Genomic DNA, 16406 nt, shown 5'->3' on the forward strand with positions numbered 1-16406 from the left:
TAACAATTTCTTATTTTTTATTTATTTATTGAATAGACTGAAACAGAGGAGAGCAAGATAGAGAGCGAGACAGAATGAATGACACCTAAAGCACTATTTCACTGCTCATGAAGCACCTCTTCCCTCCAGGTGGGGACCTGGGGCTTGAACCCAGGTCCTTATGTATTCTAACATGTGTGCTCAACCAGGTACATCACTGCCCAGCCCCTTAGTGATGTCTTAAAGATTTATTATTTATGAGAATCAGAATATCACTCTTAATTTTTTGTGATGCTTGAGATTGAAACGAGGACCTCATGCTAAGAGTTTAATACTTCTTTCACTGTGCCACCTCCAAAGCCAATTATTACTATTTATAATAATTTAGAATATAGACCCAAGTGGACTTTTTTTTAAACTTTCATTACTTTGCTAATGAAGTTTATGAAAAACTATAATTAATAGTATAAACATTACAGAACAGTTTTTAAGGGTCCTCAGCTATTCTAAAACATCTGCCTTATTTTAGTTCATCTTTATATAACTCCAAATTTTAGTTAAATTCTTAATGCCATTCACTTTAGATAAATATATTTATCATTGAAATCCACAGATACCACTTCATTTCTGTCATAGATTCACTTAAGAGATTTAAAGTAACCCAATACATAGAAATGTGCAGTGGAAAATATAGTGAGGGAAGAAGAGAAAAGTAAACATTTGAAGTACAAAAAGGAAATTTAAATTCACAGAGGTAGATGTAATAATGAAAGCAGTATGAGATATAGTTTGTTAACAATTACTTTTAACATATAAAGTAACATACATAAGTAACATACATAAGTAAATAGAGGTAGTGGGGAAAGATAGCTGAAATTTAATATCATTTAAAACTCTCTTTAGATAAACCAAAATGGTTTTGGTTACAAGATGCCAGATGTCCCTGATTTGTTTCCAGAGCTTTCAGAACTGAGGTAAAAAACTTGAAGTGTAAATTTTATATTCCTTGTCTGTTTTATTTGTAAATACAAAGTGTATCATTGTTTTCATATCTATATTAAGGATTTTTAAATTCTTACAAATTATATATTATGGTTATCTTAATAGAGTTTTATGAGTCAATTTTAATGTCTTGTAAGCTGTACTTACTGAGTCATTAATGTGTACCCAAAAATTTCTTTTATCTGGGGAGTTACTTACTAATTACTAGGATAAAAGGTCATTTCTTTCATGTGGTATGAGTTCTTGTGAAAATTATTTCTGAATACACTATTCCTGAAGATTTCAAAGTATATACTATTTTATTATTAAACATCTTCATTGTCCATTTGAATAGATAAAATGCTAGAGGAATAGATTAAGTTTTCAAAGTACTAGCAAGTTGGGGTTATTTTAATTTTCCCGTTTTATTGTGATAAACAATATAGCAATATAAATTTAAAATGTACAATATAATGACTTATAACTTAAATATACTAGGAAATGATTACCACAGTAAGCCTGGTTAACATTAGTCATCTAATATTGATCCAAAAGGAAGACGTTTTTTCTTGAGATAGTAATGTTCACAGCAGTCATCATGTTGTGTATTTCATCCCTCTACTTACTTTGTGAGTTTGTACCTTTTGACCATCTCATCCAAATTCCCTTCTTCACCCTACTCTTCATCTCTTTTTAAAATTTTTTTTATCATCTTTATTTATTGGATAGAAACAGACCGAAATCAAGAGGGAAGGGCGTGATTGAGAGGGATAGAGAGACAGAGAGACACCTGCAGCCCTGCTTCGCCACTCATGAAACTTTCCCCTTGCAGGTGGGGACCAGGGGCTTGAACTTGTGTCCTTGCACATTGTACTACATGCACTTAACCAGGTGCGCCACCACCCGGCCCCTTCTTCATCTCTTTAACCATAAATTTAGCATCTCTTTTTCTGAGTTTGGGTGTTACTGTTTTTTTTTTTTTTTTAATTAGACACCAGAGAATGAACTCAGGACCTCATACGTCTGCATACTGCTGAGCAGCCTCCTAGCATCCCCACCCTCTTAATGCAGAGAGAGAAAGGGAGATGGAACATAGAGAGACAGAGAGGAGACAGCTCGACAACACTCCACTATCTACTGAGCTCCCCTGATGCCATCCATTTGCTACCAAGTGGTGCCAAGGTCTGAACCAGAGCCCCATGCATGGTAGCAAGTGCACTTACTAGGTGAGCTATATTGTAACCCTGCTGTAGTTATTTTTGAGGTTTTTGCATGCACAAACGCATAATCATGTTTGTTTTCTCCTTTGGACTTATTTCACCTAGCAGTTTAACCTCAAGGCCCATAGATGTTAGCATAAATGACAGAATTCCCTTCCTTTTTATAGGTGAATATACAGATAGATGTATACCTATATGTATTTTATACTTGAATATGTATAACATAACTTTTTAACTCAGTCACCTGTCATTGAACATTTATTTCTCTCTGTCATGACTGCTGTATCTAATAGCAAGGTATTTTTAAAGAGGCAAACTTTTCTTAAAGTTTATAGAAATTTAGTTTGCAATGATCAAGTCTAAGATGTCATTCTTCATGGAACATTGCTTCTCTAAAATATACATGAAAAAGGTATTCTGGGTGTCCGGCCGTAGCGCAGCCGATTAAGCGCAGGCAGTGCAAAGCACAAGGACCAGCGTAAGGATCCTGGTTTGAGCCCCCGGCTCTCCACCTGCAGGGGAGTCACTTCACAGGTAGTGAAGCAGGTCTGCAGATGGCTGTATTTCTCTCCCCCTCTCTGTCTTCCTCTCCTCTCTCCTTTTCTCTCTGTCCTATCCAACAATGACGACATCAATAACAATAATAATAACCACAGCAATAAAACAGCAAGGGCAACAAAAGGGAATAAATAACATAAATATTAAAAAAAGAAAAAAAGGTATTCTATAGCCACTCGTCTTTGGGTAGTATTGCATCCCTGTATCCCATTTGAATTTTTATTGTACTTATATAGCTGTTACAAATAAGATTACTAAATGTAGTTAAGACTTTTTTTATAATCCTATTATCTTTTGTATATATCACGATAGAAATATGTAGCATAAACCCATAAAAGTCTGATAGCCAAAAGAAGTTTAGTTTGAATTTACCCAGTGTTTTAATAACTTTTTAAAATAATGATTTTTTTTAAATCATAGTAAATTAATGTATATTTTCATATATTTTAATACAGCCCTGTGGGGTTTGGTACAGTCATTTTACTCCATTTCATAAAAGACTATATTTTTCTCTGTTGTCTATATGAAAGTAGGAAAATGAGGAGCTGGGTAGTGGCACACTTGGTTGAGTGCACACAGTATAGTGCTCAGGAACTCAGGTTCAAATCCCTGGTCCCCACTTGAGAGTGGGAAGCTTCATCAGTGTTGAAACAAATCTGCAGGCATCTCTCTCTATTCTTTTTTCCTTCTTCTCAACGTCTCTGTTTCTAATCAAAATTAATAAAATAAAAAATAATAAAAATAAAAGTGGCAACTTAAAAAAGAAAATAAGAAATTACCAGAAATACAAAAAGAGCCTCTCTGCTAGTCCTATTTCCTATATCTTTTTCCTTTTTTTTTTTTTTCATTTTATTTATTCCCTTTTGTTGCCCTTGGTGTTTTATTGTTGTCGTCATTGTTGGATAGGACAGAGAGAAATGTAGAGAGGAGGGGAAGACAGAGAGGGAGAGAAAGACAGCCACTTGCAGACCTGCTTCACCACCTGTGAAGTGACTCCCCTGCAGGTGGGGAGCCAGGGACTCTAACCGGGATCCTTAAGCTGGTCCTTGAGCTTTAGCACCACCTGCGCTTAACCACTGCTCTACCACCAGACTCCCCCTTTTCTTGGTTTTAAAGGGAGGAGATATCAGTATGGGCCATGATTATTTTAAACCAAATCTCAAATATTATAACATTTTCACCCACAAGTTCTTCACTAAATTTTTCTTTTTCTTTACCATAACCCCAATTCATATCAAACAAAATTAATGATAAATTTAGTTATTACTGTTTCATTTCTAATAGGTTTTTGAAATGAAGTCTTTAGTGATAGTTTGTTTGAATCAGAATTCAACACAAGGTATACTTACTGCATTTGGATACTATATCTTTTAGCTTCTTTTAATCTTGAACCTCTTCTCCCCACCTTTAAATATATGTATGTATTATATATGCATATGAATGCACATGTACATATAGACACCTATAGGCAATATGTATTATATAATTATTGAAGAATGTCCATTTTCTATATCCTGACTTAAATACAGGAAAATGTGTGTTTATTTCCCATATTTCCTGCAACTGATGACCAGATTTAGAGTACATCTTTAAGCTCCGCTTTTAACAAACCATTACATTAACATAACACCTTAACATAATATGCTAATTATATTTCAATAAAACTTAAAAGATTTAGATTCAGTTCTTTTGGTGAGAATACTTACATCATATATTAGTGAATGTTTCCTGGTACATCACATAATTTGATGTTATGATATAATAATGTCTTGTATAAATACAATAATGATGCCAACTTTCATTGGTTTTGGTTCCATTAATATTGAACTGAGATGAAATACCTAAAATTGTTGCTCATCCATTATTTCATTGGGACCACAATTGTAATTTTTTTTTTAAATTTTATTTATAAAAAAGAAACATTGACAAAAACCATAGGATAAGAAGGGTACAATTCCACATAATTCCCACCACCAGAACTCCATATCCCATCCCCTCCCTTGATAGCTTCCCTATTCTTTAACCCTCTGGGAGTATGGCTCCAAGGTCATTGTGGGATGCAGAAGGTGGAAGGTCTGGCTTCTGTAATTGCTTCCCTGCTGAACATGGGCGTTGACAGGTTGATTCATACTCCAAGCCTGTCTTTCTCTTTCCCTAGTGGGACGGGCCTCTGGGGAAATGGAGCTCCAGGACACATTGGTGGGGTTTTCTGTCCAGGGAACTCATGCTAGCATCTGGAACTTGGTGGCTGAAAAGAGAGTTAGCATACAAAGCCAAACAATTTGTTGACTATTCATGAACCTCAAGGCTGGAATAGTGCAGATGAAGACTTGACGGGAGTGGGGGGTGGGGTGGGAGGGTGGCATCATCTCAGTTTTGTAGATAGCTAGTAGGCATATTTTACTTATATTCCAAAGGGCTTATTTTTCCCCTGACATCTGATATGCAGGTGGATCCAAGTTATTGTCTGTGGAGATGATGTCATGGCTAGAAAAAGGACCAGAAAGCTGGATTAGGGAAGAGAGTAGCTCCCAGATACGGGAAAGGTGTATAGCTGTTGTTGACTGTAAACCCCATCGATTTGATGTGATCTGGGGCCCATATTCAGCTTAGGAGCCTATGTGACCTCTGCATCCCTATAGATATGAGCTCACATTCTGTGGTCATGAGTAGGAACATTCCAAGCTGCCCCAGTATTGATCTGTCTTCCTCAGGTGTAGCATAGAGTTGTTGTCTATCCTCTCTTCATAGGATGGAACAGCAAATGTAATTTTTCTAATTGTTATCATTCCTTATTCTAGAATTATCTGAAATTCTATGAATTTTCCTAAATCAACTGCTTACTTGTAGTGAGATAAAATTGATAAATTGATAAAATATGAATATGGCAAAGAGAAAATAAATGCTTGATTTTCTACCTTAATTTTCAGAATATGAAGTTGTGGGCATGGTTGTTCTTTTGTAGTTGCTTTTGTATTTTAAATCATTTCTTTAATACATTAGACATGCTTCAGTCCACTGTGATGTTTGTTTTTTAATGTGTTATAGATCCTTTTTTAAAAAAAAAACTCCTTTTAATAGCTTTTTATAATATTTTGTTTATTATCAGATAGAGACAGAGAGAAATTGAGAAGGGAGGGTGAGATAGAGAGGAGAGAGACAGAGAGATACCTACAGCCCTGCTTCAAGACTTGTGAAGCTTCCCCCTGGGTCCTTGCGCACTGTAATGTTTGTGCTCAACCAGGTGCTCCTCCACCTGGCCCTGCAACCTCCTCTTCCTCCTCCTCCTCCTCCTCCTCCTCCTCCTCCTCTTTCTTTCTTCAATAAAAATTTCTTCAAATTAGATTCTGTTTCCTTTCTGGTAAAATAAAGTTACTTTGGGCTTCTGATAGTGTACCACCTGAGGGCACCAGCACATTAAGTGAAGAGGCTGCATGGATGGTGCAGCAATGCTGAAGCTTCTCTCTTCTGTCTTACAAAAAATATGCAAAAGTTGACCCCAGTGCAGTGGTCCCATGCTGCATGAGAGTCCCACGTCACAGTAAAATAACATTACCAGTGTTATATTACTGTGATTATAAATTGTAAGGTTTAGTATTTTGCTCATTTTTATACTTCTTTTTGTCTTTAGGATATATTACATCAGAGATGTGTCACTAAATGCTATTTTGCCTTTATTAATGTGGGCTCCAAAGAGAACCAGAACATCACTTTGTCATATGCAGTGCTGGAGACACTCCCATCAAATCCCTCATGCTCGCAAGTCCTGCACTCTACCAGTGTGTCACCTATTTGGCCAAGCTAAAAAGTCTCTTCAAATACTATTTCTCTGATTAGAGAACTGAGGAAGGGAGGTTCATTTATTTCCGCTTGCTTTGAATTTTAAAGATCTTTTTCTGTTTAAATTAAGTATTGTATATCTGTGGCTTTAAATAAAAGTTAAAATGTAGTTTTGTAAAGATTTTATTTGCATCTCTATCCCATCCATTACTTCCCTCTTTTCTCCTATGGATCTGATTTTTTGCTTTGGTTTTAGCTTCTTGTGGTTTCTATAAATATTTTATGAACACACACACACTATACTATGTCATGTACTAACTAGGTACATAGGAACAGAGATTCAAATTGGGAGGTTGTTACTTCATATACTTCATACACTGTAGTCTTAATAATTCTCTAGTGATTTGATACTACATCCAGATGTTTTCCATTATGATTGGTATATACAAGTACATATAGATATCTAGATATATTAAGGTTGCAATTAGCCTTTTTTTATATGTACAGAAATACATATTTAGAAAAATATTTAGAATGGTATTAGCTGAATAAAACAGATTATGACTATCACCATGAGGAAAAACAGGATCAGTAACTGATATTAATATTTCTCTCTGTTATATTTTTAGTGTATCACAACTTACAGATATGAATGAACAAGAGGATATATTACTAGAACAGTTCCTGACCTTGCCTCAACTAAAACAAATTATTACTGATAAGGATGATCTAGTAAAAAGTATTGAGGAACTAGCAAGTATGTATTCCCTTAATTCTTAAATGCCCTGAGAAAAAGTGGGATCTTTTCCTAGAAATTAATCAGATTTCTCTTACAGGAAAAAATCTCCTTTTGGAGCCCAGCTTGGAAGCCAAAAGGCAAACTGTTTTAGATAAGGTGAGTTTAGGTATCATTTTTGAGAAACTATAAAGTTTTAAAATAGAATAAAACAACATATTTATCTTCTCTTTTAGTATGAATTACTTACACAAATGAAATCTGCTTTTGAAAAGAAGATGCAAAGACAGCATGAACTTAGTGAGGTAAGATTAACTATTCACTTTCCATTAAAATTTTCATCATGGGAGTCGGGCAGTAGTGCAGCTGGTTAAGCGCAAGTGCTGCAAAGCATAAGGACCCGTGTAAGGATCCCAGTTCAAGCCCCCGGCTCCCTACCTGCAAGGGAGTCGCTTCACAGGCAGTGAAGCAGGTCTGCAGGTGTCTGTCTTTCTCTCCCCCTCTCTGTCTTTCCCATCTCTCTCCATTTCTCTCTGTCCTAATAACAACATAAATAACAACAATAGTAACTATAACAACAATAAAAAACAAGGGCAACAAAAAGGGAAAATAAATAAATAAATATGAAAAAATTTCATCCTAATGTTTATTAGCTATTCTTATTTTTATGATTATCAAGATTATATTAATTATCTATAAATAATTATACTCAATTACATTTGAATTATATTTATAACTACACAAACAAAATTATTATGATTAGATACCAGAATTTTATTAGGTATGAGTCCTTTAGATGTAGATAAACAATTCTCAGTTGTGAACATTATTGTTCATCTGTGCTAATGCAAGAGCACATTTAGATCAAAACCAGAAAAGTACAATGCCCAAAATAACTTTTTGGGGGGAGTTACTATAAGTCAGTTTAATGCTTAGGGTAAAATCTAAAACTTCAGACTTATTTGTAATCCTATGTAGTTTTCTTTCAGGAATATTAGGAAAGACAGGTTGACAGTTATAATGTATAAAGTATAATTTACTACATATAGTAAAATTTATGCTATATTATATGAAAATCATGAGTTGTAAAATTCAACACATCTGAAAAGATAAATATTTAAAAGAAATTGAGACTATAATCTCATATCAGTAACTAATTAGATAGTTGATATTCTCATTTTGTTGGTAAACCAAAGTTCTGAAAGCTAAATTTACTATAATGAAACATAGAATAGAAATGAAACAAGCAAAAAAGAAAAAAATGCAGAATACAAATTTCATTTTTACATGATAATTTTATTTTTTTTAGAATAAAAAATATTACCAAGCAACTATTATTTGTTTTGCACTATATATATATGTGTGTGTGTGTGTATATATATATATATATATATATATATATATATAATTACTTCCCCTAAAACTCTGAGAATAGATACTGCTACTCTCCCCTCCCCCCATTTGGAAGATTATTAAATTGAGACACAGAGACATAACATAGCTTTCTTGATCATGTAAATAGAAAATATTAGAGTCAGGAATCAAAGTTAAGCAGTCCTTCCTCCTAACAAAAATTCTTGGGAGAATTAATTGCAACATCCTAGATGTACATTGGAGCTTAGTAGATACAGCTATTCAATAATCAGCTTCATTCTTTATAAAAACCATTGACAGAGTGGGAATTAATTTAATTTTCTAATGAATATTAGAAACCAGAAGTAAACATATGACACTTAATGACTAAACATTACCACAATATCATCAGTGTTAGGAATATGACAGTGAAGTCTCATTGTTACTGTCCACTACTTAGCATTTCTTGAGATGTTCTGACTGCTGCAGTAAGACAAGAAAAAGAAAGAGGAAGATAAGATGAAACTGTTGTTTCCCCCAAAACACATAGTGTTCTAAATTTGCTGGAATTACTATGTATTATTTTCTTTTATATTTCAATATCTACTAGTGCAAAATGAAACAGGGAAAATCATTTACTTAGTAACAAAACTATGAAATACTTAGCTGAACACAGTGAAGCAAATTAGGAAACTTAGAATAAACATAAAGGAAGCTTGAGTAAATGGAGCAACAGACAATATTCTTAAACTGAAAAAATATTAAAAAGATTTTGTTCTTCCCAAAACAACATACATACAATATCTATATAAAATATACAATATCTCTATAAAGTTATTTTTAATGGATTTATTCTTAAGTTCATCTGAAAGACTAAATTGGTAAGACTAGTCAGAAAGGTTGGACAAAAATATAAGGGAGACCTCTTTTTTCTCCCTCAATATGAAAATACAATTTAAATCCTTGCTGATTGAAACAGCAGGGTAGTTTCACAAGAAGTGAAAAACAGTTCTAAGGAACACACTGTGAAGTTTATAATAAACAGTTCTTTCTTTGTGATTCACTATAAGAAATAAATCAGGAAGTTAGTAAGCTGTATAATTGGCGGTGCATTTTGGGAAAAGCATACAGAAAGATGCTCCAAGTAGAATGTGTGTTTAAGTGGTAACCTTAAAATAATGGAAATTTTAAAAATAAATAAAGGAAAATAAAAAAGGAAACTATTTGGAGTTTTACTTAAAGATTATGGTATGGCAGTCGTTTCTTAGCATGAAATTAGGCAGAAACATAAATGAAAAAACACATTTAGCTATACTTAAATTTTACTTATATTAAAGATCATAAAATTAAAAAAATTACTATAGAGAGTGAATATTTGCAGTATATATGGCAAATATTTTCTTTTTTTTTTTTCTTTTATTACCATCAAGGTTATAGCCATGTTTTCCCCCCTGTTTTTCTATTTTATTTGTCAGGACAGAGTGAAATTGAAAGAGATGGGAGAGGGAAGGAGAAAGACCCATAGACCTGCTTCCCCACTCGTGAAGCATCCCCCTGCAGGTGGAGGACAGGGGTTCAATCCCTGGTCCTTGCACATGGTGATATGTACACTTAACTGGGAGTGCCACCACCTGCTTTCCAGAATGATGACTATTAAAAATTGTTTTAAAAAATTTTATTGGGGGAATTAATAGTTTATAGTCAACAGTAAATACAGTTGTTGGTACATGTGTGAAATTTCTTCGTTTTCTCAAAACACTCTCACTCCCAGCCTAGGTCCTCCACCAAACCCAGTCCAAGTTCTGCACCAAACCCAAGTTCTCCACTAAACCCAGTCCAAGTTCTTCTTTGTTTCCCTTTCTGTTCTTATTTCTCAACTGCTGTCATAAGTGAGATCATCCCATATTCATCCTTTCTTCCTCGCTTATCTCATTCCCTTTATTTGATTGCTTTATTTGATTCCTTCAAAGTTCTAGCCAAGATGAGGGAAAGAAGATAAATTCACCACTTTTGATAGCAGAGTAGTATTCCATTATGTGTGTGTGTGTGTGTGTGTGTGTGTGTGTGTGTGTGTGTGTGTATCACAACTTGTTCAACCACTCAATCTGTTGTTTTTGGACACCTGGGTTGCTTCCAGCTTTTGGATATTAGAAATCTTTTTGGATGAATGTTTTTGGTTCTCTAAGACATAGCCCTGGGAGAATTGCAGGATCATGAGATAGTTCCACTTCTAGCTTTCTGAGAGTTCTCCAGACTGCTCTCCACAGGGGCTGGACCAATTAACATTCCTCTTGGCAGTGCAGGAGGGTTTCTTTTGCCCCCACCACCTCCCCAGCATTTGTTATTGCTGTCCTTTCTGATGTGTGACATTCTCACAGAGGTGAGATGGTATCTCATTGTTGTCTTTATTTGCATTTCTCTGATAGTCAATGACGTGGAGCATTTTTTTCTTGATTGTTGGCCTTTTGGATATCTTTGGTGAATGTTCTTTTTAAAAAATGTTTATTTTATTGAAAGCTTAAGGCTTTACAGTTTACACATGGGGGCAACTCTTCTTAAATATAGAAAATGTGAATGCAGGGAACTCTTCTATTTTATCCTGTTTTCCCTGCCTCCGCATATGTCCAATATGTTTTCTAGAATTTGGGCACATAGTAGGTACTGAATAAATACTGGAAACATTTGTAAAGACATTTTCAGTCCTATAATGGTAATAAAGAAAAGCAAAATGATTTCATATGAGCTAAAAGGTACTACTAGATCATCAGCCTGTGAACAGGTGCCTTTCCACTTATTTATGCCTTCCTCAATACCTTTTCAGTAGTATTTCCTGGTTTTCAGTGTATAGGTGATTTGTCTCTTAGACCAAATTTAATACTGTCACTTTAGTGTAGTCTGTATATTCAAAGTGAGTCACTTAAGGGATTAGTTCACACTTATGGAGAAGACTATACATGGACAGGAATACCAGAAGATAGAGATTATTTTATATAGATTTTCTATGACAATAATTCCTAAATTGTTAGGAGAGACGAATGATTTGCCCAGTTTCTCTCATATAATAGTAACCAATTCAATGGTTACTCTTGTGTTAGAAACCCACCTCTATATCCTAAAACTGAGGACATAGGTGGATATTATTAGGCCAGTAATAAATTGTTGTCCCTTCTTTTCTTACCTATAATTCATATTTTTTTATACATCTCATCTTTTGTGAACATAAACAATAATAAAGTGGCCAAGTAATGGATCATCCGGCAGAGCACACATATTAACCATGAACAATAATCCAGGTTTAAGCCCCTGGCCCCCACCTGATGGGGTCAGGCTTGACTAGTGGAGCAGTGCTGTAGATGATTCTCTTTCTTTAACTTCATCTCTCTCCCTATCTGTTTCTCATTTTCTATCAAAAAAGAAAAAAAAAAAAAAGATGGCCACCAGGAATAGTGGAGCTGTGCAAGCACAAAGCCCTGGTGAGAACTCTAGTGGCAAAAATAAATAAACAGATCAACAAAACTAACATGACACTTGCTTCTCTCCTTCAGAGCTGTAGTGCAAGTGCCCTACAGGCAAGACTGAAAGTAGCTGCACATGAAGCTGAGGAAGAATCTGATAACATTGCTGAAGATTTCTTAGAAGGAAAAACTGAAATAGATGATTTTCTTAGTAGTTTCATGGAAAAGAGAACAGTATGTAATCATTATTTTATTGTTATTATTTTTCTTCCACCAAAGTTATTCCTAGGGCTCAGTGCAGGCACTACAAATCCATCTCTCAGTGGTCTTTTGTTTTTTGCTTGTTGGTTTTCCTTTTTTTTTTTTTTTTTTTTGGTAGGACAGAGAGAAATTGAGAGATGAAAACAAAATAGAGAGGGAGAGAGAAAGACAAAATAGAGAGGGAGAGAGAAAGACGACTGTAGACCTGTTTCACACTTGTGAAGCCCCCTCACCTCCACCTCACCCCTTGCAGGTGGGAAATGGGGTCTCAAACCTTGTTCCATCTGCCTGATAAAGTGTGTGCTCAACCAGGTTCACCACCACCCAGCCCCAAGTATGTAGTCTTCAGTTGAGGACATGTGATACTATAATATTAAATACTTAAGTATATTCATGAGCTTAAAAAGAACTGTAGCACAATACTGAGCAGGAATTTTGATGTGATAGGAAGCTAAAGAATCTCTATCATTTTATATGTTTGCTGTGACTATACCCACAGGTAAACCAAGTAGTGGTTTTGTTTCAGAAGTAATAATCCTAGCCTTGTTTTATAGTAAATCAGTGAAAGTCTAGTCTGGATAATTGTAATATACTCTTAGGTAACTGTCACAAGTTACTTAAAGAGAGTAATCTGAAATAGAACTTTTTGAGATAGTTTCTGCTGTATTTCCATAATTAATTATTAACAAAAATATAAAATTTTAAAATTTCTTTTTATTTAATTTGATAGGACACAGAAAAATTGATAAGGGAAGAGGGGCAGAAGGAGAGACACCTGCAGCACTACTTCGCCACTTGCGAACCTTCTCCCTGGCAGATAGCAGTAGGGGTTTGAACCCGGGTCCTTGTTTCCCTAAGGAAATATTTTGGGGGGCTGTGAGGTGGCACATCAGGTTAAGCGCACATAGTACTTACTAAGCACAAGGTCCCAGGTTTGAGCCACCACTCCCTACCTGCAGGGCAGATGCTTCACAAGTGGCAAAGCAGATCTGCAGGGGTCTGTCTTTCTCTTTTCCTCTCTGTGTCCCCTCTTTTCTTAATTTCTCTCTGTCCTAGCCAAAAAAAAAAAAACAACAAATTTTTTAAAAATATGCTTAGGAATTTCTTCCCCTTTAATTCTGAATAGTTATTTTTCTCTAAAATGCCATATTTTAAAAATGCTCTTTTGCTACTAAACTTTATGTACTATGTGGGAATATGTTCTTGGGTAAGTTAATGACCTTATTTATGGTTATGATGGTCTTATGGACTGATTTCTAGTCCATTGTTATTTGGCACTGTCTTACTCTGTTATTTATTCCTAGTTGTCAGCTAGGTATATTTTCATATTTTGAAAACACGGGTACTTCAGATTACGTAATCATAAAATTGATATGAAGGATCAGAGTTTGATTTATATTCTGGAAGTTTGCGGCAAAAGATATCTTCTTCAGCAACATTAATTCTTTTTAAAGTTCTGGGCTGTAACTAAGCACTCAAAACTGAAATAGTGTCAGCTGGTTAAAATTCACGGTATAGAAAGTAGTGCATATATCATTAGTCATTAGAGAAGTAACCAGTGTTCTAAATAATTTCATCTTCTAGATATGCCACTGTAGAAGAGCAAAAGAAGAGAAACTTCAACAGGCAATAACAATGCACAGTCAATTCCATGCTCCACTATAGGAAAGTTATATTCCAGAAGGGGTGAGTTTCATACTTGTGTTTAACTGAAGTAGTCTTAACAGTGTTCAACCAGCTGTAAGCTTACAACTGTCATTTACACTACTGTGTTACCTAATATAGAATATTTTCCATAATATATCATCTGTAATGTTATATTAATAATCATATGGCCATTAAATTTTTAAAATTTATTTATTTTCCCTTTTGTTGCTCTTGTTGTCTTTTTATTGTTGTTATAGTTATTGTTGTTATTGATGTCATCTTTGGATAGGACAGAGAGAAATGGAGAGAGGAAGAGAAGATAGAGAGGGGGAGAGAAAGACAGACACCTGCAGACCTGCTTCACCGCCTGTGAAGGGACTCCCCTGCAGGTGAGGAACCGGGGTTTGAACCGGGATCCTTAGGCCTTAAGCCGGTCCTTGCGCTTCGCGCCATGTGCGCTTAACTGGCTGCGTTGCCATCCGACTCCCCCATTAAATATTTTTTGACATTTTCTCAGTATAATGTGGGTTAAATCACTCTTAGATTTTTTTCAGTATTTGATAGTTTCCTATCTAGAATTACAAATTATAATTACTTCTTTTTTCTTAGCTAGTCTTACAATATACCATATCACTACTGAATTGACATATTTCTTAATTGTCTCCTTTGTTATTTCTTCTGGGAGTTGGGTGGTAGCACAGCGGGTTAAGCGCTGGTGGCGCAAAGCACAAGGACAGGCGTAAGGATCCTGGTTCGAGCCCCCGGCTCCCCACCTGCAGGGCAGTCACTTCACAGGCGGTGAAGCAGGTCTGCAGGTGTCTTATCTTTCTCTCCCCCTCTCTGTCTTGCCCTCCTCTCTCCATTTCTCTGTCCTATCCAACAACAACATCAATAATAACTACAACAATAAAACAACAAGGACAACAAAAGAGAATAAATAAAGTATATTAAAAAAATTTTTTAATGAACTTCCAATGTATTTCTGTTCCATTTCACATGAGAATTATTCCTGAAATCTGACTGAACCTGACTTTAGAGTTTCTCCTTTCTATGTGGTACTAACAATGATTTCCTAAAATTCTACCCTGTGATAAAATTTCCCTGTTCCAGAACTTGTTATAAGCTCTTAGTAGTGACAATATCTATGCCAAAATCCTTTTCTATTATTGATATATTTTCACTTTCTTTTTTCTACATTTTATTTGTTGTTTATTGGATAGAAAGGGATAGAGACACATGAAGCACTGCTTCACCACTTGTGAATCTATCCCCTGAAGTGGGGACCCAGGCTTGAGCCTGGGTCTTTGTGCATGGTGACATGGGTAGTCAGCCAGTTGCACCATCACCTGGTCCCCTAGCACTGGTATATTTTGTATCACCAATTTTCATTTTCTGTTTCCCCTTATGTGCTGTACATATTGTGTCATTACATTCTTATATATGTCATGTTGTTTTTGCTATCCCTATACCTTGCTCTGATCATATTTTTATCTGATATAAAAACAAATTTCCTTTTTCTCTCCCATCTGTTTCATTTTAGAAATGTTTTTTGGGGGGGGGGGCGGGGAGTCAGGCGGTGGTGCAATGGGTTAAGTGCACATGGCACGAAGCACAAGCACCAGCGTAAGGATCCTGGTTCAAGCCTCCAGCTCCCCAGGAGGTGAAGCAGGTCTGCAGGTGTCTATCTTTCTCTCCCCTTCTCTGTCTTCCCATCCTCTCTCCATTTCTTTCTGTCCTATCCAGCAATGACGACATCAACAACAACAATAATAACTACAACAGCAATAAAACAGCAAGGGCAACAAAAGGGAAAATAAATTTAAAAAGATAAAAAAATATATGATTTGTTTGCAAGGACTTCTTCCTACTTCAGAGACAAAATTCAGGAAATTCAGCCCAGTCACCTGTGATCACAAACTTGACAAGCCATTCAAACTAAAGCTTGGTTACACCCTCTTCAAAATGACTTCTCATTTCCGCATCTCTTTTCTGTTTCTGGTTCACAAGTGTTTTCTTAACTTTCTCAGAGAATCTTCCTTTGTTCCACTTGCTTCCACATCCTCAATCATTATCAACCCACTCTTGATGACAGCTGAAGCATCTAGTAGAGAGTGATAGGAATCTCACTTTACACCTCAATGACCAGCCCACTAGGAAAAAGAAATTTAGTTTGGAACAGAGCTTGGTATCATGTGTCTTCTCCCTACTTGACTGGGATAAAGAAGTGGACTCTGAGAAGAAAATACATTTTAGAGGTTCCCTGAAAAAGGGCACAGGCTACAGCAAAGGAAATTATAAGGAATTCTTTTTTTTTTTAATATTTATTTTCCCTTTTGTTGCCCTTGTTGTTTTTTATTATTGATGTAGTTGTTGTTATTGATGTCGTTGTTGTTAGATAGGACAGAGAGAAATGGAGGATAGGAAGATAGGGAGGGG

General features: G+C 35.5%; 2 protein-coding genes across 6 annotated transcripts in view; one reads left to right on the forward strand and one right to left on the reverse strand.

Annotated features, from left to right (window-relative positions):
* VPS37A (VPS37A subunit of ESCRT-I) overlaps nucleotides 1-16406 on the forward strand; it is a 44720-nt gene that overhangs the window by 21588 nt on the left and 6726 nt on the right. For 4 of the 5 annotated variants that reach the window (XM_016185240.2, XM_060183405.1, XM_016185239.2 and 1 more), the window contains 6 exons: nucleotides 883-953; nucleotides 7148-7275; nucleotides 7355-7413; nucleotides 7491-7559; nucleotides 12153-12296; nucleotides 13908-14009. In XM_016185240.2, the coding sequence (XP_016040726.1) occupies nucleotides 883-953; nucleotides 7148-7275; nucleotides 7355-7413; nucleotides 7491-7559; nucleotides 12153-12296; nucleotides 13908-13988 (552 nt within the window). In that variant the 3' untranslated portion in view covers nucleotides 13989-14009. The remainder of the gene's footprint in view (nucleotides 1-882; nucleotides 954-7147; nucleotides 7276-7354; nucleotides 7414-7490; nucleotides 7560-12152; nucleotides 12297-13907; nucleotides 14010-16406) is intronic. The other variant, XM_060183408.1, reaches the window with a different exon arrangement.
* Nucleotides 8668-16406, reverse strand: part of MTMR7 (myotubularin related protein 7) — a 140890-nt gene continuing 133151 nt past the window's right edge. The window contains exon 14 of the mRNA XM_060183389.1: nucleotides 8668-9090. Coding sequence (XP_060039372.1) covers nucleotides 9064-9090 — 27 coding nt within the window. The 3' untranslated portion in view covers nucleotides 8668-9063. The remainder of the gene's footprint in view (nucleotides 9091-16406) is intronic.

The sequence above is a fragment of the Erinaceus europaeus genome, chromosome 2 (genome assembly GCF_950295315.1).
Source record: "Erinaceus europaeus chromosome 2, mEriEur2.1, whole genome shotgun sequence".
Classification (NCBI taxonomy): domain Eukaryota; kingdom Metazoa; phylum Chordata; class Mammalia; order Eulipotyphla; family Erinaceidae; genus Erinaceus; species Erinaceus europaeus.